The 21,550-nt window shown below is 35.1% G+C and overlaps 1 protein-coding gene across 1 annotated transcript in view; it reads left to right on the top strand.

Annotated features, from left to right (window-relative positions):
- Positions 1–21,550, top strand: part of LOC145688962 (uncharacterized) — a 210,429-nt gene that overhangs the window by 49,644 nt on the left and 139,235 nt on the right. The window contains exons 3-4 of the mRNA XM_081763125.1: positions 2,149–2,434; positions 9,007–9,147. Coding sequence (XP_081619251.1) covers positions 2,151–2,434; positions 9,007–9,147 — 425 coding nt within the window. The 5' untranslated portion in view covers positions 2,149–2,150. The remainder of the gene's footprint in view (positions 1–2,148; positions 2,435–9,006; positions 9,148–21,550) is intronic.

The following is a 21,550-nucleotide window of genomic DNA, read 5'->3' as shown; positions in this document are numbered from 1 at the left end:
GTTTTAAACATAAAAGGTAAAGTAGATACACAAGAGAATGTCGTTTACATTTTTTTAAACATTAATCTTAAAATAATAATTATGCATGTTGATTTAAAAATGACAATACGCAGAGGAAATGTCGAGATTTTGTAATTTAGAGACACCTGCGGAGCAAAAATATAACTGTATCTTTAACAAAGAGAAAAAATAATTTTCTAATCTCTTTCCTTCTACCCCTTCCCTCTCCCAAACCCGACACTATTTCTGCGGAGACTTTTTACCACACTTAAAGTAAGGGGTAATAAATAATTTGGAACAGCCAAACCTTTGTTTTTTTGGATGCCCGGGTTTAGGTATTTTTCTGCCTAATTTTACTGTACTATAAGCAGTAAGTTAGAACACTGAAAATGTGCATGAACTTCAGCAAACAGTTGACAAACTTTCCTTCAACATGTGCATGCACAAAAAATTGATAAATTCTCTCTTAGGTGAACGCACTAAGAGTTGAGTTTAAGGTCTCTTTCAGCAGCGAGGCTATATGGGACGGTACTTACTGATTAACGTGGAATCCGAACCACACCTCCGGGAATCGAACCCGGGTCTCCCACGCCAAGAAGACGCGTACGTTAACCACGAAGAAGCTAGGATGCACTAACAAGTAAAGGGATGAATCGAGTTGCGGCATGAGACATAGTGCGCCAGATAGAGGGTGTGAAAATATGTATATGTGCAAAGTTATAGCGGCTGAGTGCCATAAGAAACGGAGGGAGTCAAAGTTGGTGAGTAAAGGGCTATACTATGTTATTGGAATACATCCTTACTGTTGAATCGTGAAAATTGTGAAAGAAAGACAAAGCAAACGGTGATAGTTTCACATGTTGGCAAAAGAAGAATGGACAGAGCAAATCACAAACCTCCGCCGCCATCTTGAAATCCGCCATTTTGAAATCTGATATTTTTTTAAATAAAAAGATAGTCATGTAATATATCAATTAGGGCCAGCGTGTTCTCAAAAAGACAATTATGAACTTTAGTGATCGTTATATGCACCTATTTGGAAGATTTAGGGTCATGTGTATAGTTATTTACGAAAATCTAGGAGACTAATACTCGTATGTTGAAAGTTTGGATTATCATGAAAACACATGTAAGTTGAACATATCTACAGGCCAACAAAACTAACAGTGAATTTTGATATCCATCAGTGAAATTTGATAATAATAATAATAATAATAATGTAATTTTATACAACTTGGATATCAAAATTGTATAAACCTAAAAATGTATGTTTGCTGCGCGATAATCACGCCATCTATTAAAATCAAACTGATCCTCAAATATAGATCTATACTAATCAAGTATTTCATTATGACAGTAGCAAGATAACAGTGTGGCATATAGTTATAGTATATAGATATAGTTTAAAATTGATAAATTCTTAAACATTAATTTTTGGCTAACAATGATATTCTTCAAAAAAATCGATAGATCACATCGAGATGAACATAATGACATGCTTAAAGGTGAATTCTCATGAGTAGCTTTCGAAAAATCGGAAGAGGTGTCATTTGTTGCCAATCAGCTGTAGCTGATACTTTTTATTCTTCTGGAAAATTCTATTATTATTATTATTATTATTATTATTATTATTATTATTATTATTATTATTATTATTATTATTATTATTAAGAAAATATGAACCATTTAGTAGCATATTGCATGTATTGTTGTTCAACTTCTTGACAGTGGTGATCACGTTATTTGTAATTGCTCTACTCACAGATATTTAATATTATTCTTTGATTTTCACAATATTTTTGTGTTCAAAATGTAAAATAAATAAGAACGGAACTGTAGAGCACTCTTAAACCCCAAACAAAATAATTGCAATAGCAGATTATATAAAGTCATAAGTTAGCATGTCCTATTATGAATAACTCAGGGGAATACAATGATTTCAGTACAGTGTTCTTTGGCACAGAGATTGAAAACGTAATTGTCCGTAATCCACTCAAAAGCGTTCATTGCTACTATAGCTTATAATCATTACATGTAGATGAATGTATTTCTTTTACTTGTTCTTGTGTGTACAATATGATACTAAGAAAATTATAGTTGACTTGTTTTGGGTTACAGCAACATTAACAAGATTTTTTTTCTTTTAAGTGATGTATGCTACAACAATACGTTTCTTTACTGGGTGTAGTATATTGGTATTATTGGAGCTGCTATACGCACTCATTCCCCGAGCAGCATGTATGATGGGAAAATCAGCTTCACTACGTAAAAGTGGTAATTTATTTTCAAGATCACTTCACATGACACAAACATCTAGATCAGAGAGTCATTCAAACTTTACAGAAAATGGAACCGATAATAATGACTTATGTGAATCGAAGAATGCTTGGAGTATGAAAAACATGAAAACATCAGATGGAATTAAGGCGGATAAGTAAGGAAGATCTTTCAATATATCTTATTAGTATATGCAGTGTATATGATTTTTCACATAACTATTCTATCAGGTCTTGTTTCCATTTTGTACTCATACACGATAACACACTAAGCAAGGTTATGTGATGATATGTACAAAAAAAAAAAAACTATCACGTAACAGTTTCAACACAATAACTGTGTCTTCATCAGACTTCCACTCCTACTCGCTGATTGGGAGTTCGTCATCACTTATATACTCCCCGGAGATCAATTTTTAATTAGGCTCAGCCAGTTTATTAAAAAGTAACATTTGTGTGGCTTTCGCTTTCATTTTTAGTTGCTCACATGTTCAATTAAAAGTTTACTTTTTTCGTTGGATACATTCTGTCCTCTGATTATCCTTTTCATTTCTTCTTCTTTAAGCAGAATCTACTCCCACTCTTTATTTATCGAGAATGCTGTATTCCAATTCATCACTTTGTCTCCTGCCTTCATAATCTCCCTGGCTTCTTTCCATTTTCTCACCAAAGTTCTGACCTCTGCTCCTTCCTACCCTATTCTGTGGTTTGTCTCTTTCTTTTGTTTATATATCGCATTCTTGTTCCCTTTCAATCTTACATCATCCTGGTGCTGTTTTATCTTTTCTTGCATCTTCTTCTTTGTTTCTCCTATGTAAATTTTGTTACACTCATCCTAGTCTATATATTACTCCCCTTTGATCATTGTCCGCTATTGCTTTTCTCTTGGTTCTTCTGACTAGTTCAATTATTCTGCTTCATACTTTCCTGTACGTCCTAACTCCTGCTTTCCGAAGCATTCTCTTTATCTTCTCTGTTTCTTTGCCTAGGCTTTCTATTTCGAACCATTTTTTGTTCTTGTATTCTTCCTCTTTCTCCCTCTCTCTTGCTGTGTTTCTTGTGACCCTATCCTTTTCGTTGTATCCATTTCTTCTTAGTTGCGTCCAGAACTTCTTTAAATCTGTTTTCCTCTGTTCTTCATGATTTTCCAGCTCAAAGATCATGTATTCGAAATGATGTTAGGAACTTGTGTCTGTTTTCGATCTTCAACTGTTTTATGTGATAAACTCGAATAGGACTTCAATCGACGATAACGATAACAAATAAATAAGTTGGTACGTTAGTCAAGTTCGAATGCCTCTGTTAACATTTTCATATTAGCAGAACGTGCTGAAAGGCTGAGGATTTTTCTATACACTTTAACGTGTTTTAGCCTTGCCAAAATATTGTGCCTGATAGCAGGTCCTAGCTCACTTTAACCTAAAGCAGGGTGGAGTGGCCAGTTTCTAGTTCACAGTCTAATCTGTGTGTAGGGCACAAAGATAGGCTTATATATACATATATATAGGATAGACATGCCAATATACAAGAACCGACTTTTTATGTCTTCACTTCTGGGATAATCACCTACAGAGGTAAATTAATATGTAGTTGGTGAGTACTTCAAATTATATGACCATAGCTAAACTACATCTACAAAAATTGTTGTGGAAGTACCCCAGGATTCTGTAACATGTATTTTTGGATAGGGTGCATACTAGTTCCTAAGTGAAGTCGTGATCCGACTACAGTAGATCCCATAGTTTTGCAGCTATGGACCTTTAAAGTTCTTTTTTTTCATGTTTTCGGCAGCCTATAACTCCCAAAGAAAGCATTTTTGTACCCATATATATATAAGGTGAACGGTAACTACATGGACAAGCTTGCACGGATGATAGTACATCTAAAAAGAAGCAAAAAGTCCTAGTGAACATGGAGGAAATTCTGTCCCGTTTACGAGTGACACAGTGTCGAAAGCGTGGGTACATGAACTTCATAGGCCAACAGCTTAAAAACAATACATCGTAGAGAGTGCGGTCAAAAACGTCACTTAGAAAGTCATACCTACTCTATTGAGAAATTCATGTTTGAAAACGCAGCTACGTGTGCGCACGGGATTAACAACGTGTGATACTTCTTTCCTTTACAGTATGTCCGGGAATCCCTCCGTTCGTTTGGGGAATCCCGTGCGCACGCATTTGTCAATAGATTAGGTATGACTTTTACGTGACGTTTTTAACCGCACTCTCTACGATGTATTGCTTTTAAAATGTTGGCCTCTGAAATTCATGTTCCCACACTTTCGACATTGTCACTCCTAAATGGGACGGAATTTCCCCCATGTTCACTAGGACTTTTTTGCTTCTTTTTAGATGTATTGTTATCCGTCCAAGTTTGTCCACGTAGTTACCGTACTCTCTCTCTCTCTCTCTCTCTCTCTCTCTCTCTCTCTCTCTATATATATATATATATATATATATATATATATATATATATATATATATATATATATATATATATATATATATATATATAGATGAGCAAATTTCGTAGAAAGCATGACCACATTATGTACACACCTTTATTACAAAAAATAACCTAAAACGACACAAAAAAGCTATTGACTTCCACTTAGTTACAATTACGTTTAATTGAGTTATTAAACTCCCCAACTACGTTATGCGTACATATGTCTAGTCTTCTAGCCTACCTCATTTATTTATTTATTTGTCTTTCTCTCTCTGTACATATGGATGCCTTCAAGTCACGCCCATAATTTAGGGAGAGAGATATCAGTCACGTGATTAAAAGAGTTAGTAGTCTTCCAAAGCTTCTGTTTCAGAAACTTGTACCTTTGTACAGTCTATTGTCCTATTACGGAAAAATTTCTAGATTCATATCCAAAATATTATCGACAGTTCTAGAATGTGAATTCCAATTACTTGCAGAGAACGGATTTTTTATCAAGTAAATTTTAAGAGAAATATGAAATTGGAAATCCCAAAATATGAAGAAATTTGGAAATTTATTGCAAAGTATTTTTTTATGTTTCAAATATAAATGGAATGAACTACTTAGATCACAAAATTACTTCCTCAGTACCTATAGCACATCAAATGCAGAACTTCTATTTATTGCAGTATATAATGGCAAGTTCCTCCATGTTGCCCGGAAGCAGTTTATATCTTCTCTGTCAAGATTGTTTTGCATGAAAAGAAGCTTCTTCCCATGTTATATGAAGTGATAGGTTCATATGTGTATCATGCTATATTATCTAGATTAATATCTGCTGGAATAGATATGTACTTTGTTTCTCCTTACTTGGAATAAGATTGAATCTGACCTGTTGTTTTGAAAACATTTATTATTTTTAGCAAAAAACCTTTCTTCCCACATTTCTAGGAACTGGATGGAGGTAACGTTTCAATTCTTCCACACATCTACTTCAAAGAAGTGTGTAGCCGTAGAGGACTTCCCTCCAATTCCTTTAGAGTTAATGTAACATTTTTAAAATGAGCATGGTCGTCATTAAAAGGTTTTGTGCCTGCAAGACACGGTTGGCAGAATGTAGTTCAAAGCTGTCAATTACTTGCAATTAAAATGCAAATCTTAATGTAATATTCAGTTTAACATCCGAAAATAAATATATAAATTCGGAAAAGAATTTAACTCACACGAAGACAATTTAAAGACACTAGTAATGAAAATAAAGTATTTTAGATAGCTTAAGAATAACATCTATTTAAATATTCGAAGACACTAAATCTTAAGCAGAAACTTTTAGATATAGAATCTTTAAAAAAATTAATTATGTAGAAGTATGGAAAAACAAAACCTGAAAAATTCTAGTCGAACATAATATTAGGTAATAATTACTAAGAAAATAATAATCAGAAAGTGTCAGAAAATTGCGTTGTATAGATTGTTAAAGAAATATTTGACACAGGACTACTTGCTGCTTTAACTTCATTGAAGTATTCGGCATCTGGTGCTAGAAGTAAATTTCAGTCCATCTCCCTGTACCTATTGATGAATGATGTTACTTTTAGAAATACCTTCTTGGTCTGGCTGATGATCTGGTCAACATTGGAGTATTCCACTGATTTATTCGGCTACTCGATGAACTGCTTACGCCAAACATGCTAAATGAATCAACTTTGAATAGAAAACTTCGAGGTTCTTTCTTGCCTTTTTCATGTTCCATAAAATGCCTGAATGGACAAGATAGTCAAATTATTTATGCATAGAATACATCCTGAGATTTAAAAGAAAACAATTAAATTACTTCCTTAAACTGACTACACTACGGATACTTGCATAAAATTGAATGAAAATACAAATTGCTATAGTTGCTATTACTCGAAAAAATAATCTATATTTAATTTGAGTTACATTACTTTCAACAGACAAATGGTTCAATTAGAGAAGGCTTAGTTAGTATGTTAGGTATCAACGGGACAGTGACTGTTAACTGAGCGCTCGAACAAAACTCAGTTATCTCTTGGAGAGATCACGGTAAAACTGAGTATCACCGCCTCTGGCCTTGACAATCGCTTCGATTCGGCCAAGAAGGGAGTCCACAAGGTTCTTCAGGTGTGACTGCAACATCTATGAGGTATCGGGAAACAACCTTGCATATGCGCAGAGGTAACATTTTTTTTTTGCCGGTAAACTTATTTCAATTCATCATAAAAGTTTTAAAAGGATAGAAATACAACGTAGAAAGTATTAAAACATCCGAATTCAAATGTCAATATCGTCCTTTTCCGGTAACAAGGCAGTAAGCAGTAGCAAACCCGTGAAATAGTAGCTAGGGTGGCGGATTCTAACTGGGATTGGCTTAAGCCACAGTAGCCAACGTAGCTCAGAAATACAAACTAACCTTAACGTAGTAAGCAGTCTTTTTTCCTCTAAATAAGTCTAATATATATTTTGTATAATTCCTGTTCAAAATATTATATAAAATTACCTCCTGAGTTGTATCTGTAGTTGCAAAAATAAATAAATTTCCGAAGAAGACATCCAACATTTTAGAATGTTCACAAAAGTACTAAAATTATTATTGCCCCAGCAAGTTACAAACAGCAGAATAATTTTTATATTAAAAAAGGGAGGTAAAAATACGAGGAGGGACCAAAGAAACAGGACGGAAAGCGCGCAGCCATTCCTAGACGTAGTGGAGAGTTCTTCCGCTAGGTAGGTCTAGTAGAGACCTCAAATCAGTTGCCCAAGCGGTGTCAGCGTAGAAGGTTGATGTTTGATTGTAGTGTTTTCTCAACTGTTCTCGCTTGCCGTCTGCGATATCGTTATGAGGCATTTAAAGGAACAAAAATTATGCTTCTAAAATTTGCTTCTTGCTTGTAGCGGAAGCTTACCAAATACTTTAACAGGTTTTCAAGAAGAGTGCTATGAGCGCACACAAGTTTTCGAGTGGTTTGAGAGGTTTAAACATGATGGGATCAATGGTGAAGATCATGCTCGTTCTGTGCGTTCTTCATCATCTCTAAACGACAAAAACATTGAAAAAATCCGCCAAAAACTCAACAAGAATCGTTGTTTCATGATCGACGAAATTTCAGAACAGACAGGAGTGAATTGGAGCTCGTGCCAGCGGATTTTCAATGAGGATTTGGAAATGAGATTCGTTGCCGATAAGTTTGTTGTTGTTCCTCACACAAGATCTGGATATTTGGGCTCTCAAGAGTATGCCATTGTCCCTACTCTCCGTAATGCTTTTTTTTTATTCTCGAAACTGAAAAATCTAAAAGGAAGGCGTTTTGATGATGTGGAGGGTGTAAAAAAAGCTTAGCAGAGGGCGTTGGACGATATCAAAGTTGAAGAGTTCCAGAGATGCTTCAAACAGCGAGAAAGAAGACTGGAGAATTGCATTGCATCTAATGGAGATTACTTCGGAAACTGAACGTATTTTGGTAAAAAAAAAAGAAAAAAAAAGAAAAAAAAGTTAACTAATTATTTTTTAGAACAAAAGTCCGTTTTCTTTTTGGTTCCCCTCGTATACATACATCCCACCTGTAAAATAAATTCAGAGCATGAATCTCGAATTTCAGCATCTGCGTATTATTTATTTCTAGCATACAATTCTCCGCGCACTGCTCACAACAATCACAAATTTCAACAATAGCTCACAGCAATTGATAGACAGAGGAATATCACTCACTAGCCCCTTCCTCCGAAACGCCCCAACGGCTTGAGAACTAGCCATACTCAACAATCGCCGAAGATTAAACAAGATTTATGGCGTAAATGAACATGCTTACGGAGTATTTGGTCCAAAATGTATAGTGAAATCCGTAGAATAAAAAGTTAACAAATTGTCACCGTTGCACAAAAGGTTTTATAAGTAAGACAAATTCGATATAAAACGTTAAAATATAAACAGAATATTAAGAATTTGGTAAAAATATGAAGCTTTTTTTCAAAATATTATGAAATATGAAAATTGTTCTCAGGTGCAATGGTGTCTATGTCTATGCCTGCCAGCTAAAAAATAAAGAATATGAAATTTCATAAAAATCCGTTCTCTGCATATCAGTACAACAACGATAATATAGCGTTCTTATTATAACCTCACTGTAACAGATAAAAAATATTAAAATTTACATCGATAGTTTTTCCGCAATAATTTCAAGATACCTTGTCTTTAAATGTTATAAAATTGGTCATTGCTCATAGATTGCAAAGTCATCACATTTATCTCTGGTTTTAATAATTTTATTTTCTTGGAAACTAGGGTCAACTATCGCAAACAAATCTTCATAAAAACAAGAAGAGGATGTACTATAATTCTTGAAATGATAGGAGAATATTTACAACAGACGAATATTCATTTATTGAAGAATTTCTACCTTCCGAAGAGCAGCTGCTGCAAGAAGTGAGTGAAATATCAATAAATTATGCTGTGGTATTTAATAATACTAAAATCTAAACGTGGCATTTTGATTATCATAAAAAGTCATTTAAATAGGATTACAGAAAACTGTACTTTACTGTACATACAGCAGGATGCCCATTAAAGACATGTTTAGGGTGGCCAGAAGGCAATGTTTAAAAACCCGGATACATTGACTTAGAAAGCCGGACTTTATGAATTTGTAAAGCTTTTCTCCATATACAGCACGACAATTCAATTCATTAATTGCGTCTAGGCATTTTTGGCTCAAGCAAGCTGGGAAAGCTACATTTACATATTAAAATTCTTACCTCATTGATAAAAGGTCATTCAAAAAGCACGCCGATTTTGTTACATCAAATTATGAACTTTATTTTCTCAAAACACACTAACAAAATTCATAAACATGTTCATTACACATTCCGATTTCAGGTATAGTGAATTACATCGGGCATATGACCTCCTCTACTGCGCTGGCATACAATAACTCTGTTCGTGAAATTCGCTATGACTGCCTGACTAACAGCAAGACTATCACGAACCACTGTAATGTTTTGCTTAGAACGACCACTACGACGATGCCCAGGACTTTTAATATGCACTGTTGAACCCGTTTCAATCAACTTTTTCATAAGTCTGCGACTTTGATTCATTCGGTACCTCATTTCGCCCTAGAACCGAGGGAAGTCGCCTGACAGTTGCTGCATAAGTTACTCCGTTTAGATAAAAAGTGTTCACAATTAGCATAAGTTGCGCTATAGTAAACTGCTTCATAGCTAGACACAGACTGAAAAAATAAATTCAGATTAAGGCGGCAATCGGAATGTTTGTGGGTAAAGCAACAATACAAAACAATGTCGGCAACCGAGAAACAAAAATTTGAAACACGATCCAAAATTGCCGCGCTTTTTGAATAACCCTAAATTTCTCTGCTCCTCGACCAGGTTTCAATAGATGCTTGTTCTGCAAGTTTTCTTTAAATATGTCACTGCACGTTCCATTCTCATTTTTTCCTTCAAAATTGAAACAAACTTGAAGTTCGGACTTAAATGTGGAGATATTAAGTCGGTTGCAGTGTTGCCAACAACCTCTGAAAAAAATAGGCTAAATGGCCTTCAGAAATAAGGTTTTTTAAGCGAAAAATGGCTACATTTTGAACTGCTAACCTGTAACTCACATTGTAGATTTTAGACCCTTTTTTGTGTGTAGGATTATAAGTCACTTATAGTAAAAATTTGAAATGTTGAGTTTTATTCGCTGAAGACTAATAAGCAACATATATGACTTTAAATTACAATAAAATCCATCAACAACTCATCTGATTTGTGAAAGTCAACATCCATTGAATTGAAATAAGTCATCATCAATGACATCGCAGTTAGGCGAGGCGCTGGAACTGGATGCACCATCCTTGGATTGTGAATTGGCTATGTTTGTGTAGACAACCATTGTCCCAATTTTCAGTAGTACTTCTTTCGGCAGGTCATAATCCTTACAAACACGTCTTATTTCTCGGTACATTAACATTAATCATCATGATTGCATTGAGAGTTTTCAAGCTAATTAGATATTATATTTGTTTCCTTTAATAATAATAAAAAAAAACAATCTCTGTGGCTTTTAGAACCCAACAGTACTAAATTTGTATTCGGAAACTTTCATTCTTGCAATGAAATGCAAAAATTTAAAAAAATAAAATAAAATAAAAAGTAGCAAACGGGGCCGTTTGCTTTCTGAGTCGATAAGTATTGTTAAGTATTTGTAAATCTGTGAGTGGGTAGAGAGAAGAACGAAAAACAAGTGTCTGTTGCGTAATAAAACACTCTCTGTCTAAAAAAATCAATTAATACGATAATATAATGACAAATAGGCTATTTTTTTTTAAAAAAAAATAGGCTTTATTTTGAAAGAAAAAGTATTTTTAGAATTAATTTAAGGAAAGGGTAATAAAAAGCCAATAATGGCAAAAGAGTTCCATAAAATAAACTATATTTAAGGCTATAAGCATTTCGTAGATTTGTATGGCTAAATGCCTCTGCAAATAGGCTAGATTTAGCCAAAAATAAGGTAAATTGGCATCACTGGTTAGTTGCGGTCTTTTGTCCAAGCAGCATTCATTAATGAAAATACCCGTTCGCAGTAAGCATTACTATTTGTATGGAAAGAATAATGAACCGACTTTCTTCAAGTTCTCAAAACCTTTTTCGCTTGGTGTTTTCGCACGTTCGAAAAGTTTTAAATGTCTTTCTTCAACAGTTGTACAGTTCTTGAACATATATGAGGCTACTACTTCTTGAAACATCTTGAATTTTCCGTAAAGTTCATCCTTGCCAATGGATTTAATACGAGGTGCTACTCAAAATATCGGAAAATATTTGTACAGGGCAAACCAGTAGCAGTACGGCATTCTACCGCTAGATGTCTCGAGGTACATGTATTAGCTTCTGCACCACAAAGTTGTGTCATCTTTGACGTATTCAGTTGTGAGTTGTATTTGGGCCTGTCACGACGTGTTTTAGTGTTTCTGCGATTTGCCAAATGGCTGACGTTAAGGAGCAACGAATTTGTATCAAGTTCTGTGTCAAGTTGAAGAAAATTGCATCCGAAAAACACCGCAGGCTGAAAAAGGCATTTGGTGAAAGTGCACTGAGTCAAACAATAACATTTAATTGGCTCAAATGTTTTAAAGAAGTCCGCGAATCTGTGGAAGGTGACAAATATTCTTGTCGACCGTCAATATGCACAACAACGGAAATGATAATAAAAGTACGTGATGTGATTCGCGAAGATAGAAGGTAGACAATTCACGATTATTGTAACAGACTTCGACTGTCGTACGGCACATGACAACGAATTCAATCCGATGACCTGAATATGAGACGAATTGCAGCGAAGTTTGTCCCTCGCCTTCTCAGCATCGACCAAAAACCTCAGGATTCAGACGTGCACTGAGCTGCAACAAAGAGTTCTAGAGTGTCCAAACTTCTTATTTAAATCATCACAGGTGATGAATTCTTATTCAAATTATTACAGGTGATGAATTCTGGGTCTATGGTTATGACTCGTAAAAGAAGCCGCAATCATCACAATGGAAGACGAAATCCTCCCAAGGCCGAGAAAAGCTCGATAAATTCAAGCGATGCTGATCATTTTTTTCGACATTCGAGGAATTGTGCATAAGGAGTTTTTTCTACCTAGTCAGAATGCCAACGGGAAGTTTTACTGCGAGATTTTGAAGACACTGAGGGAAGATGTTCTGCGTAAATGGCCAGAGTTGTGGCGAACGAAAGACTGGTTGCTGCATCATGACAACGCGCCCGAGCACACCTCGCTCGTTGCAAGGGAATTCCTGGCCAAAAATAACATGGCAACGGTCCCTCACCATCCTTTTCCCATGACCTAGCTCCATACGACTTTTAGCTGTTCCCGAAGATGAAACTCGGGTTGAAAGGTGGACATTTTGATTCAATTAAAGACATCCAAGTGGAATCGCAACGGATCCCGAACACCATTCACCCTGTGGATTTCCAGGAGTGCTTCCAAAAGTGGGAACAACGCTGAGATCATTGCATATATGCAGGAGGGGACTACTTTGAAGGTGCCGAAGGACGTTAGGACATAAGTGTAGTTTTCTGATTTTTACAATGACATTCTCGGATATTTTGGGTAGCACCTCGTGTTACACGCCTTAACAGAACTAACAAAATCTTCAAAAGAACAGTCGGGACTTCCAAGCGAAATCAGATTCTCTTATGTAAATTGTTTCATTGAAATCGTACCGCTCGCGAATGTATTGACAAGCCCATATATAAAAATTCAAAGAATCAAATTCGCACTTTGTTCTATCACAAGGAATTAATAGTTTCATCCAGGCACGTAGCCACGATTTTTCAATAGGGGGGTCCGTGACGAAATACTGTGGTTACACACCAGGGGATAGATCAACCTAAACTATTTTACTAGCAACTTATATTGGTTTGTTAGGACAATAAAATGAGATGTTAGTAAATATTTTAATAAAAAAACTATGAAGAAGTATTGAATAAAAGAATATAAAAAAGTATTGAAAAAGATATACTCGTAGATTTCCGTGATCGTTCGAACTCGATTCTACTTGTCTTCTTTCTTCTTCTTTTTCTTATCTTCGTTTAATGCCGTCAAGGATAGCAACGAGATCTCTTTCGAGAGTAAAAACATTCTATAAAATGGATTAGTGTTGCCGCGAAATTCAAAATGTCTCATATTATTGGTGATTCTGGGCATTTCTTAAGTTCTACCTGACAGTCTATCTTATCGAACCGGTTTATCGATCGTTATTTGTAGTACATACGATTAACATGGTGATAGATGGAATTCGGAGATAGTTACAATAAATCCATTTTCAACTTGTCCCCTCCCCCCGTTTCCTCCACACAAAAAGTATATATTTTTGACGCAGATTCATCTTTTTCTCGTTTTTTTTTTTGTTTCATTCTTCCTTAATACTTTTCATTTCTGGATCCGAAGGGGGGGGGGGTGTCCGGACCTACCTCTTGGCTACTTGCCTGCCCTCAACAAACAGCAGCTTGCGTGTGTCTCTTCACTCCTCTCATTTTCATATCTTCATTCTCACCGTCGTGATTAATCCGATTGGATGGAAAAGAGTGATTATTCACTCAGCAAAACTTATCACCATCAAAACGTCGAACACGTATTTCAGACTTTGACTGTTTCTGATTTTGAAAACGCTCCTTCATACACTACTATAAGTTATTACTTGGCACCTTGTATATCACTTCGTCATTAACAAATCATATATAATAACTATTTTTAGAGTAATAAGTGAAAACTTGTTGTGACTCTTAGGGAAACGTTTGGGTTGCGAACGGAGCGAACCGTCAAAAATATTGATTTAATAATGTGCCAACACTTTTACGGGGCGACGTATCGTTCATTCATTTCTAACTCTTTTCCTTTCTTCTTGTTCTTTGGGCGCTCTCTTGCTGTCAGCGCCCGGGGCAACCGCCCCGTTCGCCCCTCTCTGGCTACGGCTGTGCATAAGAGAGGTGGAATTGCTTAGACATAAAACCTTACAAAAGATACCTCCATTAAACTGCTGTCTACAGAGTATCAAAATATTAATATAACTCATTACCCAAAAACAAAATTCTATACCATCAGTGACATCAAGATGTAGATATACTTTTAGTTACCGGTATTTTTTTAAAAATGTGTTTATTTCTGTTTAATTTATCTTACAGCAGCCGTTTGTACATATCTATGATTTAACCCACTTTTTCAATACCGGTACTAATATTTGCCTTACATCATAGATTCACATAATAACGTTAAGAAATACTTTGAACCTCACTTTTTAATCAATTTTGTCACTGTCAAGTCTTAATGTTACCATAGTAAGGCATGATAAAATTGTCTGTGCAAATACGTCATCGAATATATATTTGGTTTCATTAATAATGTATTAATATGTAGTTCTCTTGTGTTTCCTGATATTTTCCTGATAGTATTTGAGCCGCGTGGCTATAAATCCATATTACAAATCTTCATTTGGCTGGGAGATAAAATCGCATGTGAGGGACAAATATATAAAATTCACTCATGGGTATGGAGTTTTGTATAATTCTACCTATGATTGTTTTACACTCTGCCCATATTACATCATGGTAATCACATATAAAAACTTAATGCATAATGTTCGCCGGAATGTTGTGATATTTGCAGATCATCATCAGAAAAAAAAGTGTCCCTGTTATATATTATTCTCATTACTCGCGAGATAACAAACGACATCATACGGATTAACATGATCAAGAAGGTCAATTTCAATGGACACAAGTGCTATGGCCTCTATCCGCTCTTGTCCTATTGAAGATCTGAGTATTTTTTTAATGAACTTAAGCTTACCGATTACTTACCGAACACTTCTGAAATCATTCGTACTGGAACATTGATCATAGGAATTGGCATCATTTTCCGAGATGTTGATTTCTTTATCTTCACTTGATTCCATGTCTTCTGACTTACACATCTGATGGACTTCATAGTCAACAGATCACCTAACCAATTCATTTGTAAATTCTTCGCTGAGACTTTTTGCTAAGTCACTGAAGTTGGCAGCAAACGACTTGAATTCCTCTCTCAAATCTCCTTCCTCAACACCTGCTATCATTGCCACATTATGAAGTGCTCCATCTCGTATTCCATCATGAAATCTTGTAGAATCTAGGCAACTGGTATCACGAATTAGAGCTTCATTATCCTCAAACCTATTGTGCAGTCGCCCCTTGTCAGTCTGAAAGCTCAGATAACGTGCTAATTAATTGTGTAATTGGGGATGTCAGAACTGAGTTGAATTTGGTAGAGTTTAAAATACAGGATCTAAACTGGGTTGCGTACAAATAAAATCGAGCATATACAAAAGAAACAGACTGTGATGTCAAAGGGGTTGAAAAGGGTGAGAACGAAACAACTTTTAGGATTGGTTAATCTACTTGCACTTACTTGCAGGTCTCGGTGTTTCCTCCTCGACGATTCTTCGAGTGGATTGATGTCCGTCCATCCTTTCTCTCTGGTCTGCTGGGCGCCCAGGCAATCGTAAGTTAAGGGTCTGGGAGACCCGGGCAGGAAAACCAGAGTTGCGAAGACAGTAAATTTAATCAAAATCGAAATTGCTCTTCAACGAATTATCCATCGTAGTTGACAGCTATGACGTTAGCTAAGACAAGGTACTCTCTAGGTTAGAGCGAGGTAAACTTTCCGTGCACTTGGAATTGCAGCTCGTGTTCCTACGTGTAGAATCGTCTCCAATCTAAATCGGACTACCCATTCCAAAAGTCTTTCAATGGTTTTTGTTCGATGTCCCTTCCGGGTTAATATCCAGAGTCGTTGATTATTTCTTCAGTTTCGATGAAAAGTGCGTGCTCATAGATTAACCAAAGGTGAGGTGAGGATAGAAATGCTGACAGGGAAATAATCTGTCATTTTCATTGATTAAGAAATTACAAGCGTAAGAAAGAAATGACAGACAGCAAGAACACTTCCTAGTAGGAAAAGCAAATGAACTTAGAGAAAAACGAAAAGTAATTCAACATTAAATAAACGATTATGCTTTCTACTGCATTGAATTTTGAAATAAAATGTCCCAAAGTCCGAAATAAAATGTTTCATTATGTGTCCAAATACACATATCTTCACATCCCCCTCTTGAAATCAAAATCCCGAATGAAAACATTTCGGAGAAAAAAAATCACTTTTTAGTTTTACTGTTTTAAAAATATATGAGCATTTTTGTAGTTCTATTCAATCTTCATAATAAGAGTCACAGCAGCAATTATAGTCTGGAAAGAAATCATATGTTAAGAAATGATGAGTACAGCATGTAAAAGGGAAAAAGGAAAAGAAAAGAAAAAGGAAAGAAAGAAAGAAAGGGGGAAAGCCCTGTATCGTGCACATGAGATGCATGGAATAAGTCGTGAGTGGGAACCCTTCACCCCTGGTGGGGATATTCATGTAGCTATCAGCTTATGTCTAATTATATAGGAATATAGAATTCATTTCTTACTTTCGAACCTACAAGGTTCAACTAAAATGAGTAAACTTTTATATCGGACTTCTGAAGAAAAATAAAATAAAATAATATAAAACATAACCGTGTTTATTATATATAGAATTCCCGGTCACGACCCCCTTTTCAGTTTTATTCACAACATTAGGAGGAGAAGAGATGAAGTAAGGAAAAGGAAGATATTATAGGAGGAGAGAAAAGAGGGAAAGTAAGAAGGTGAGAAAAGAGGGAAACTGTTACTGGATATTTTTGAGAAATATGGTAAAGGAAAGTGAATAATTATCGAATTGGGATTATTTCCAAGAGCTATTGGCTGAGTATTTGGTATTAAGGTGATCAAAGGTAGACACATGTTAACCCATACCCCCCAGACCTAGATCCATTTAATCCCAACTACCGAATTATCCCAATCTAGCTCTGAGATAGATGAGAAAGTTTAATTTAACAGTTTATTCAATATTTCCGAAAGTTCTTGACTAGTATCCAGTACTTGAAGCATAAACGATAAAGTTGACGGCATGTTATAACTGACCGAAGCCCCAGAAGAAATCAGAGTAACCCGTATGTTTGTTGAAGATTTTGACTTTCGAGGTTCTCCCATAATGATCGTTCGTTCAGGCTACTTGTGTCCTTTTTGCTTCCTTTATAGAGCCAACTTAAATTGAGTTAGTATTGACTTTACAAGACTTTACTTGTCAACTACCATTAATTACAGTAAGTCACACATATATATCAAAAGAATTGGTGCAATTAATACTAAACCTACATTTCACTTACACACATATTCATACAGGACAATGTATACTTAAGGTTGCATTTAGTCGAATTAAACTAACCTAACTACATTTCTATAGACATTTATTACATTCCGAGAAAACGTAATTTGACAGCACAGGGAAAAAAATTTCGATACATGAAAAGAAAATAATAATAATAATAATATGGTTTATAGGCATGCACAGAAATTTGTTATTTTTCAATATCGAATAACACATTTCTCTTTGTAGATACATAAAAAGTTGGATTACGTTAAAAAAATCGACAAACAAAAAAGAAGGAAAAAAACAAAGGTTAACATTGAACATATTTAAGATTCAGTACGAACTAATACATATCAATGTGAAAGAGGAAAGAAATATATATATATATATATATATATATATATATATATATATATATAATTGGTTAATCATTTAAAAAAAACACTTTGGTAGCATTTTTATTGAGTCTCTGTCCCAAGAGGAGAAATTTCGACAATTTATGAATCCTTTTTCTCATGTCGATAATAACTCCTTTATCAACTATCTTTATGCACTATGATTGGCGTCCATGAGAGAAGTTAGTCGTTTTTCTTAGCTACAGACAAAACAGTTGCTTCACATTATATATATATATATATATATATATATATATATATATATATATATATATATATATATATATATATATATATATATTATTTCGTCACTTGATGCACTTGGTACGAAAATTCAAAATTTCTCGAAATTTAAAATATCGAATCCAGTCCCAAACATTTGGAACATATTTCTATTCTACTATACGATATCTCAATGGAGCTAGGTCTCTGGACCTATCCTAGGTCCTGTATTTACATTACGAAATTATTAATCAAATTCAGTTCAATTTAAGGTCACTAAATTTTATTCATGGTCTACATCGTGGAGTCAAGAGATTCTACTCACTGAACTGGAGAATGACAAATAGTTATGTTTCCAGTAGTAGGGGAAGCATTTGGGGCACACTGTTTCATAATTCACTGATTTCGTTATGGTTTCACAAAAATAACTTTAGATACGGATTAGGGTTATTTTTACGACCTGTAACTTGTTCTATTTACATGCAACATTTAACATAGTATTAAAAAAATTAATGGTTACGAACATTAATAACAAATCCGTTAGGTGTTATTTATTACAAATTACGCGGTAATACTCTACAATCACAAATACTTAGTCAATATCGGGTGTCAAAAATCTATGGCAACTTAAAACAACCAGGGTAGATACCGAGCCTTTTACATACATATTCACTCATATATATATTCATATTACTCAATATAATAAATTTTACTCTAATATCAACCTTAGTATTTCGTCGACACTTAATTTTCTACATAGCGTTTTCATATTCAATAAGTATTCACATTTTCTTGGCTCAAAACAAAACAAACCCTGACTAACAAAATTCTTTTTCTTTTAATAAGGTTGCAACATTGAAATGTATATTTATCAACCCGATAATCAATAATAATTTCAGTTACTAAGATCCGTGTATAGAGAAATGTTTGATATTATTTAATAAGTTGACACAAGAAGTGGAAATACAACAAATAGAACAGGCACGTAACTTTTCAAACTATGTAAGCATACATATATAAATGTATATACAGAGAAAGAAAAAAATCAAGATTATTCGAAATTAGTGGGCCCAAACTACTAATACATACACACAATATAACCAATCAATAGAAAGAAACTAGAAATCAATAACCAATTGGTATAGTTTGTACGATCGATGAACAATAATCAAGCTTCTGGGAATCTGAAATCGTAGTGTACCCTCTCGTCAGTCCCTGCCATGGTAGGTTGAGTATCGTGAAAAACGGTAGTAAATTGTTCTGAAGTACCGGAAATACCTCCATGAATTGTATCCCTCGATGTCTCAGTTTGTACATACGATCGAAATAAGTGATATGAACATTGTGTACTTTCATGAGTTTCAGAACCGGGGGGGGGGAGGTTCAAAAAAATTTTTTTAAATCTTGAAGTAAGAAGGAAGAAAGAAACAAGATAGAGAAAGCGGCGCCAACGAAAGAAGGAAAATTAAGGTACTACTCACTACACAGACGAGTGATCGAATTTAAATATATAACAACTCACAGCCAAAAAATGTTCATATATGCCGAAAATGGGTTGGCTCACTCAAATACGTAGCCTAGGGGGCGTCCTGCTGCCAAGAATGCAAGTCTGTGTCCATCATATCCCAATCCCACAAGCGTTTGCTTGTAAGATTGAAATCTGAGCCCCGTATCCGGCCCATATCAGCAGGATAAAAGGAGAAGGGAAAGGGACCAGGTAACTGTGTCCCCAATTTTGAAATCTCTAAGTAAAAAAATATTTGACCCCTCAGAAGAACTAAGAAGGTTCAAGGACAGTAAAGAAACTAGAGTAAAAGTAATAGCTAAGATATCCCTAACTCGTAATTTGCCAAAATAAAAAAAATAAAATAAAATAAATTTTGGATCGGTGATTTCAGTGACCAAACATCACCGATGGCTACCCTGCGCAGACATGCCAAGGTCTGGGACGTCGATTAATTTCCATCATCATCTAATTAAACTAAGAAAAGAAACGAAAATACTTAAAGTAGATATCCCCGCGGATAGAAGGTCGAGTCAGCGAAATTTGATCTTGTTTTCCTAGAAATCGATATCATTTCCTGGAATTGTGAGGCAAGTTTCGACAAGCCTTTAGTTGCTATGTTCATAGCCTTTTACGGCTACCACAGAAGCGCGTGGGAAAATTTTGGTTTATTTGAACCCCCGTCACCCCCTACTCCTCTTTAGTTGCTATGTTCATAGCCTTTTACGGTTACCACAGAAGCCCGTGGGAAAATGTTGGTTTGCTGTTGCTATGCTCATAGTCTTGGACGCCTACCAGATGTAAAAAACAAGATTTGATGAGAGTCCTTTCAGTTATCACGTTCGAAGCTTCCCAATTGATTGAATATCAAGTTCGAAGCTTCCCAATTGATTGATTGATTTTCGTCTTTTCGTTATGTATTGAATAGCTATTTTGCATAGCGAAGAGCATACTTAATGTCTTAAAATATTCAATGCTTTCTCATCGAGAATCGAACCTGTACACTAAATATGTTTTCATTTTGAAAGCTCTCTCATTGAAATTGAACGCAAAACCAGTGCTTCACGATTTAGAGTTGAATTAATTCTTGCATGAAAAAAAAAAGATTTTCATGTATTGGTTTTAGCGTAGCATATGATATGTACATTGTTCGAAGCTCTTCATTTCGAAGCACTATAATGCTTTCAAGTGTTCAATGCTCCCTTTCTCTCTCTCTATCATAGAGAATCGAACCCGGACCAAAGTGGTATTAAAACATAAATAACAACCATAAAAATAAATTTTAAAAATACAGCATCACATTATTATTATTATTTTGGGAGTGAAAGTGAAGCAGACAACTAACCTTGATTGTAGCTTCGTTAACTTATGAAATAAAGACTTTACACAAAATTCTACTTTGGTAGGGAGCTGGGATCGAATTTGGTACTTCATGATTTTAAAGTTGAACTAATCCTTGCATGAAAAAAAAAGAATTTCACTTCGTTTTCACGACAGAAAGGATCGAATTAATTTCATGTCTTAAAATGTGTAATGTTTTCTCATCGAGGATCGAACCAGCAGGACACGGGAATCAAACGCAAGACCTGAGAATCAAACGCAAGACCTGTACTTCACGACCATTGAGTTGAATTAATCCTTGCATGAAAAAAAAGGATTTCACGTATATAGCACATCGTTTCACGATAGAAAGGAACGAAATAATTAATTTATTGTCTTGAAATATTTAATGCTCTTTCACTAAGAATCGAACTAGAACACTAAATATGCTTTTATTTTGAAAGTTCTCTCATTGGAATCGAACGTGAGACCAGTACTTCACGATTTAGAGTTGAATTAATCCTCGCATGGAGGAATCCAACTTGAGGTGAGCACTCTATCACTGAACGTCAGTGCCTCGCATATAGATTAGATTTTATTTTAAAAAAAACTTTTCGTC

This window comes from Thermobia domestica, chromosome 7 (assembly GCF_964235325.1).
Source record: "Thermobia domestica chromosome 7, izTheDome1.hap1.1, whole genome shotgun sequence".
NCBI classification, from domain to species: Eukaryota; Metazoa; Arthropoda; class Insecta; order Zygentoma; family Lepismatidae; genus Thermobia; species Thermobia domestica.
Note: the sequence above shows the minus strand (reverse complement) of the source record. Positions and strands in the feature narration are given on the sequence as shown.